Source organism: Myotis brandtii, unplaced genomic scaffold (genome assembly GCF_000412655.1).
Source record: "Myotis brandtii unplaced genomic scaffold, ASM41265v1 scaffold1042, whole genome shotgun sequence".
NCBI classification, from domain to species: Eukaryota; Metazoa; Chordata; class Mammalia; order Chiroptera; family Vespertilionidae; genus Myotis; species Myotis brandtii.
This window is the reverse complement of record NW_005353506.1, coordinates 221,579-229,566: the sequence shown is the minus strand read 5'-3', so window position 1 is coordinate 229,566 and position 7,988 is coordinate 221,579. Positions and strand designations below refer to the sequence as shown.

The following is a 7,988-nucleotide window of genomic DNA, read 5'->3' as shown; positions in this document are numbered from 1 at the left end:
TTAGGAGTACTATTCTCAAAATACTGTTTAATTTAATCTAGTTTTTTGATAATAAATGTTGCGTTCTATATTTATTTTCTTTTGCTACTATTATTATGGGACAAATTACATTCATCAACTGCTACTATTATTATGGGACAGAGGGAGTATATATTTACTTAAGAGACATACATGCCCTTTTTTTCTCTCTGGCATCATCTCCTCTAGGCCTCAGTGTATGGTTGTGATTTCTAAATGTGTGAGCCTTTTCTGTTGCCCCATCTTGTGTTTTATGTCTAGACGAAATTCGTGCAAGAGTAGGCTTTCCTTCCCCTGGCTGCCGGCACTGGCTTCCCTCTGGCACCTGGGACCCGGGCTTCCTTCGCAGCCCTGGCTTCATCTGGAAGGTCGTCCAGTCTAATTAACATATTACGCTTTTATTATAGATGCCTACTTCATGAACCCTAGCTCCTCACATCCTATTTTTTTTTTTTTGATACTTGGGTTATCTAAGCTCGTAACTCCAAATGAGTATTAAAGAAATAGCTATTGGAAGCTACTATGTACTTTTGTAATATTTTCTCTGATGGTTTTCCTAAGAGATCTGAAATACTTTTATTTTTAAAACTCTTCAATTTTTCCCTTGACTTGGAACAGGGTAAACACATAGTGTGTTTTGGGGAAGAAGGGCAAAGAAGATGGTAATTGCAAAATATAACAGCAGCTACTCTTACATACTAGTAGTTCAAATTTTGATTGCCATTTAAAGACTATGGCGGAATTTTCTGACTCTGAAAGCATTTTCAACATGCTTTTCTTTAGCAGCAAGACAGTTAGTTGAAGGTTTGCCCTTGTAATTATTTTCCTTACTCTTCTTATATTCTCTCCCGTTCTGTTCAGATTTTTAATATTTGATCTGTGAACTTTTTACATTTGGATGCCAATTAATTGTTCATCTCATTTAAAAGCTTACCTAAATCTTAAATGAGTTAATTTTGTGTCATGTGAGTTATATCTCAATCAGCCTATTACTTTAAAAAAACTTACTGAAAAGCATTATCAGTGGTATTGGGAGCAGCTTTGTATTGATGTTAGAAGGTAAGGAACAAATAATAGGTATTTATCTAAGGTTCCAAGTGATATGGCTTTTAAGAATATATTTCTGTTTCCTATTTTTGGTTTAACTTAGGAAAACCTTCTATTTAACTCATAAATATATATCTTAATGGAGGGTGGGAAGCAAATATAAGAGATAATGACTAAAACATGTAAATCTTATTTTTAGCTTTGGAATGCTGTTAGATGAACCAGAGGTACTAAATATTCCACTTCATACCTGGGCTGGTCGTCAGTTGATAATCTGAAATTCAACTAGATCAGCGATTTTCAACCTTTTTCATCTCATGGCACACATAAACTAATTACTAAAATTCTGCAGCACATCAAAAAATATATTTTTTGCCGATCTGCCAAAAAAAATAGGTATAATTTTGATTCATTCACACTGGACAGCTATTGTGTTAACTGTTGTCATTTTTTAATTTGACAATCTAAGGAAAAAGAATCAGTGCCCCTGACTAAATAGCCAGGTATTGCATGTTTTAAAAGTTTTTGTGGCACAGTGGTTGAAAATCACTGAACTAGATAATTGAAGAATTGAGGAAATGTACTACAAAATTCATTATTTTGACTTCTCTATAATGAAAAAATCGATGTTAAGGACTTTACATTTTAAGATATTCCATTTCTCATTACAGAAAGCAGTATACCTGCACATGTGGTGGCTGCCATTGATGTAAACGATGTTGCTAATGAAGTATACAAGTATAATTTTCCTCAAACACAGTTACTAGCCAAGACAATTGAAGTGAGTAGCTATTATTATTATTTTAATAAGCATATAGCAAGGAGAATGTGACTGAAAAACACTGCAAGATACTGTTATCTTAATTCAATGATAAGTTATCTACACTAATAAAAGAGAAACATGCAAATTGGTGTCACTCCGCTATGCCCACCAGCCAATCAGATGAGTATGCAAATTAACCCAACAAAGATTGCGATTAATTTGCATAGGTAGGCATGGAGCGAAGACTGCCTGCTCCGGCAGAGTGAAGACTGATGGCTGAAGAGGCTTGGCTTCTCCGCTGCAGCTGGAGCGAGCGGCTGGAGTGAAGGCCTGGGTCCCGGGTGCCAGCGGAAAACCGGTGCTGGCAGCCAGGGGAAGGGAAAGCCTATTGCACGAATCTCTTCATGCAACGGGCCTCTAGGCCTATGTAATAAAGCCCAGCAACCAAACAGTGGAATGACCAGAACGACCATTCAACCAGACGCTCAATGCAGGAGCTGCCTCCTGGAGGTCAGTGCACGGCACTCCTACAGCAGGCTGATCCCCGCAGGCCGCCCCCCACCAGTGCACAAGTCACAGCACTAAAAGCTGGCGGTTACTAAGCACTGTCCTTGTGTCAGGCGAAGGCCGCTTACTATCTTCACTTACCTATGATTTTATGTGTGTGTGTGTGTGTGTGTGTGTGTATGTGTATAGATATCTATACACACACACTTAGTGGCCAGATTATTATGATCAGCCAGATTATTATGACCACCTCATCAATACTTCGTTGGGCCACCTTTTGCCTTCAATACTGCGGTGATTCTTCTTGGCATTGACTCCATGAGATGTTGAAAGATTATGCAAGGAATCTGACACCATGCCTGATGAATAGCACTGTCCAGTTCTGTGAGATTTGATGGTTGTGGAACCAGCTGCCTGATGGCTCTTTTAACTTCGTCCCACAAATGCTCAATTGGATTGAGATCTGGTGATTGTGGGGGCCACCTAAGCAAGGTAAAGTCTCCCTCATGTTCTTGAAACCACTCCTGCACAATACGAGCACCGTGGCATGGCGCATTGTCTTGTTGGAAGAAGCCATCTCCATTGGGATACGCCATCAACATGATAGGATGAACTTGATCAGCAACAATACTTAGGTATGTTGTGCTATTCAGACGTTTATAATGGTCTGGCCCTCTAGCAACTTCAGCGCAAAATTATAGCTAATTTGCCTACAAACGTCAGGTGGTCATAATAATCTGGCCACTAAATATATATATACTAGAGGCCTGGTGCACAAAAATTTGTGCACTCGGAGGGGGGAGTCCCTCAGCCTGGCCTGTGCCCTCTCACAGTCTGGGAGGAAGGGAGAGAAAGAGAGAAATATCAATGATGAGAGAGAATCATTGATCGGCTGCCTCCTGCACGCCCCGAACTGGGAGTCGAGCCCACAACCCAGGCATGTGCTCTTGACCGGAATCAAACCTGGGACCCTTCAGTCCACAGACCAACGTTCTATCCACTGAGCCAAACCAGCCAGGGCTATTGTTTTATTTTTACTTCAGTTTTAAGAATTTAGTTTGAATCAATCCACATTTCAGTTGTGAAATCTGTAAGTTGCTTATCACATGGCCTTGTGCTGGCGCCATTATCTTGAATGTGACGTGCTGTCTACTTGTATTGCCTTACCTGGTGTTTTCTGACAGACTGGTCATTGCATGATTTTCAGATTTTCTTCAGCATTCGTATTTAATTTCAATTTCATTTTACATATATATCCTGAACTACTTTAAAGCCTGAGATTTAAAAATGATGTACACGTACATTTAAACTTTTAATACAATAGAGACAACTAATAATACGTATTCCCTGGGTTAATTCAGTCTTTACAGAACTCAGAATAAAGTTTTTTCCTGCTTTATTTACTAGTATATACTTAAACTTCTTAGAAATGTGTCATAATTAGGAATGTTGTGTTTCTAGGCTTGTCGCTTTAAGTTTCTGGTTAAGAGTGCACACTAAGAGGGCTTCATGCGTGGCAAACCCATGGATTTATGCTTCTCTATATTTATCTTCTGCTATATAAAACAGGAGCAAAATAACACATTTTCCAACTACTTAGTCTGGTAGTGATTATTTCGGTTAATCTTATCTACAACCTTTTGAAGTTCTTTGCTTACATATAAGTATAAAACAATAAATAGTGTGCATAATTGAAAAATGGGACCTTTTTCCATTTGGTGGTATATTAACAGAGGTATACATGAAAGGGATGGCTACTGGTCAGTACATCACATTTCCTAAATTGAAAAATATTGTTAGAGAGGTGTTTAAAAATTTCTTAGACCCTAGGCTGAAAATCATTAGTTATATAATTCTCCATGTTTGACTCTGGAAAATACAACAGTGTTAAACTTGAGGTGCTGTGGGTCCAGGAAAGGAGTGTGACAGCTCTGCTTTGGCTGGCTATGGGACTTGGGGGCAGACACTTACTTTTTTATAACTTTGGTTCCATCACAAGATTCCTTTGGAAAATTAGTCTAACTGAGGTTGATTTGAAAAGTATTGTGTTATATAAACTTTTAAGTATTGTAAATAAAACTATTAACTGGTATAATTTTTGATATATTTAGTTATAATTAGCATTTTTCTCATTTCCTGTTCTATACTTTTTTTTTTTTTTACATTCCCCCAATTGTTCTTTCCTTAGGGCATTTCATTAGAAGAGTTTGATAGATTATCTTTCAATATGATTTTAATGAGCCCTCCCTGTCAACCATTCACAAGGTATGTATAATAAATATTTCTCTGTTGAGAAAGAGTACTTTTGAAGAACTTATTAAATCAAATCATACCATAGTTTTGAGCATGGACACTTTGAAGTCTATTAGCTGTATTTTCATAGTTTTGAATTTTTATAAATAATTCCTTTTATCTACTCATCCTATATAAGGCTAATATGCAAATTGTCCCGTCGATTGGGAGTTCCATTGGGAGTTCAACCAGGAGTTCAACCAGGGGGCGGGGCCAGCCCGCCAACCACCCGTGGCCCCTCCCCCAGGCTGGCCCGGCCCAATTGACCCCAATCAGGGCGGGCTGGCCGGACCTCACCCGTGCACGAATTCGTGCACCAGGCATCTAGTTTATTTATAATTTAGTATTAACTATGAAGGATATAGCAATTACTGCCAAATGAGCAAAGTAATTTGGTCAGTAGATATACAGTGACTATGACAGACCTCCTCTATACCTACCTGAGAAGATATAATCATGCACCACTTTACTATGGGGATGCATTCTGAGAAAAGTGTAGTTAGGCGATTTTGTCATTGTGCAAACATCATAGCGTGCACCTACACAAACTTAGACAGTATAGCCTGCTACACAACTAAGCTACATGGCATAGCCTATTGCTCCCAGGCTACAAACCTGTACAGCATGTTACAGTATAGAATTGAATACTGTAGGCAATTATAACACAATGGTAAGTATTTATATATCTAAACATAGAAAAGGTACAGTAAAAATATGGTATAAAAGATTAAAAATGTTACACCTGTATAGGGTATTTACCATGAATGGAACTTGCAAGACAGGAAGTTGCTCTGGGTGAGTCAGTAAGTAAATGTGAGTGAATGTGAAGACCTAGGACATTACTAAACACTACTGTAGGCTTTATACGCACTGTACACTTAGGCTACACTGAACTTATGAAACAACATGAGATTAAATCAAACAAGACAAAATGATGCAATCAAAGACATGGCAAAAATTATCTATATATATAAAACCCTAATATGCAAGTAGACCGAATGGTGGAACAATTGAACAACCGAACAACTGGTCACTATGACGTGGTGCGTTAACCACCAGGGTGCGCACAGGGAACATGGCAGGCATTGGCAGCAGGTGGCAGAGCACAGAACGTGGCGGGTATGGGCCGCGGTGGGATGGTGGAGCAGGTGAGCAGGGGTGCCAGACCAAGGCGGGGCACCAGTCGCTGTCTTCAGGGTGAGCCTCTGGTGGTTACTAAAAATTCTTTGCTCCCGTGTGCCGTGGTCCTGCCCAGTGCTGCTGCTGGCGCCAGCCCTGCTCGCACCTGCTGCCTGCACCGGAGCTGCCGCTCACACCCAGTGCTGTCCCTGATTGCTCAGCACTGTCAGTGGGTGTGAGTGGCGGCTGCCAGCCTCGATTGCCCCTCAGGGCTTCTCCAACTCCCCTTGCTCCTGAGGGGCGATTGAGGCCTGCAGCTGCTTCTCACACGTGCTGCTGGCGACAGAGCCGCTGCTCGCACCCGCTGCTGGCACTGGCCCAGCTTGCACCCAAAGCTGGCACCGGAGCTGCCGTTTGTACCCACTGCCGGTGCCCGGCACCAGTCCTGATCGCTCAACACCATCAGCAGGTGTGAGCGATGGCTGCCAGTCACAATTGCCCCTGAGGGCTTCTCCACCTCCCCCTACTCCTTAGAGGTGATCGGGGCAGCAGCCGCCGCTCACACCCACTGATGATGCTGGGCCTGCTCGCACCCACTGCTGGCACTGGCCCCAATTGCTCTGCGCCATTAGCAGGTGCGAGTGGGGCCATTGCCATCAGCGTGTGGGAGCAGTGGCGGCGGGAGTGGGGCTGCCGGCAGAAAGGGGACCGGGGTCCGCGGCAGAAGGAGCTGGGAGGGGGCGTGGAGGATGAGCCAAGACCCGCCCCTGTGCCCACCACAGCCTTGCAGCCCACAGTTCCTTTCAAGGTGCACAAATTCGTGCACTGGGCCTCTAGTATATATAAGTCTGTTGCCAGTGTAACCTGGCATACTGTTTTATAGCAAACTTATTTTAGTAAGTAGAAAGAGTACATTCTAGAATAATGATAAAAAATATAGTATAGTAAATGATAAAAAAATATAGTATAGTAAATACGTAAACCATTATGTAACCAACATAGTTGGTTATTATCATTATCAAGTATTACGTACTATACATAATTATATGTGCTGTACTTTCATAGGACCGGCAGCATAGTAGGTTTGTTTATGTCAGTATCATCACAAATATGTGAGTAATGCATTGCACTGCATATGGTGTTATGATGGCTACAGTGTTTCTAGGTCAGTGATGGTGAACCTTTTGAGCTCGGTGTGTCAGCATTTTGAAAAACCCTAACTTAACTCTGGTGCCATGTCACATATAGAAATTTTTTGATATTTGCAACCATAGTAAAACAAAGACTTATATTTTTGATATTTATTTTATATATTTAAATGCCATTTAACAAAGAAAGATCAACCAAAAAAATGAGTTCGCGTGTCACCTCTGACACGCGTGTCATAGGTTCACCATCACTGTTCTAGGTGATAGTCTTATGCTGCTGGCAGCAGTAACTGACTCTGTAGTACTGTCATCAGTTAGATTGCTGAAAGGAAAGGGCAGAATGAGAGGAACCAAGGTTTCAGAGTAGTCTATTCAAGTCCACTCTAATTTCCCATGGAGCCTCAAGTTCACTGATGGTTTTGGCCCTGTTGTTAGGTATGAATGAGGAAACTGACACATGATATTAAGTTACTTATGTAAGACTATGAAGCTAGTAAGCAGCAAGGTCCTCTCTTTCTACACCTGAGGCCCAATCCAAGTCTTCCTTTCTGTTTGATCATTTAAATCTTTTTCAAAAAAGTTTTTAATTACAATTGACATTCAATATTATTTTACACTAGAGGCCCAGTGCACGAAATTTGTGCACCAGGCGGGAGGGTTCCCTCAGCCCAGCCTATGACCTCTCGCAGTCCAGGACCCCTTGGGGGATGTCCACCTGCTGGTTTTCTTCTGACTACTTTTAAGATGTTCTTTGCCTTTGTTTGTTTTTTTGTAGTTTCCCTCTAATGCACCCAGGTATTAATTTCTTTCTACTCCCTGGGGATCGCGCCTAAGCTGGCAGTCACACATCCCTCTCACAGTCCAGGACCCCTCGCTCCTTACCACCCACCTGCTCACTGCTCCTTATCACATGGCTCGCTGCTCCTTAGCGTTGCCGCGGATGCGGGAGAGGCTCCCACCATCATCGTGGCACTTGCCAGCCGTGAGCCCTGCTTCTGGCTGAGCGGCGCTCCCCCTGTGGGAGTGCACTGACCACCAGGGGGCAGCTCCTGCATTGAGTGTCTGCCCCCTGGTGGTCAGTGTGTATTATAGCA

The 7,988-nt window shown here is 42.0% G+C and overlaps 1 protein-coding gene across 3 annotated transcripts in view; it reads left to right on the top strand.

The window, feature by feature from the left end:
• Positions 1-7,988, top strand: part of TRDMT1 (tRNA aspartic acid methyltransferase 1) — a 46,017-nt gene that overhangs the window by 17,830 nt on the left and 20,199 nt on the right. For all 3 annotated transcript variants that reach the window (XM_014538517.1, XM_014538514.1, XM_005856725.2), the window contains exons 2-3: positions 1,737-1,846; positions 4,524-4,600. In XM_014538517.1, coding sequence (XP_014394003.1) covers positions 1,737-1,846; positions 4,524-4,600 — 187 coding nt within the window. The remainder of the gene's footprint in view (positions 1-1,736; positions 1,847-4,523; positions 4,601-7,988) is intronic.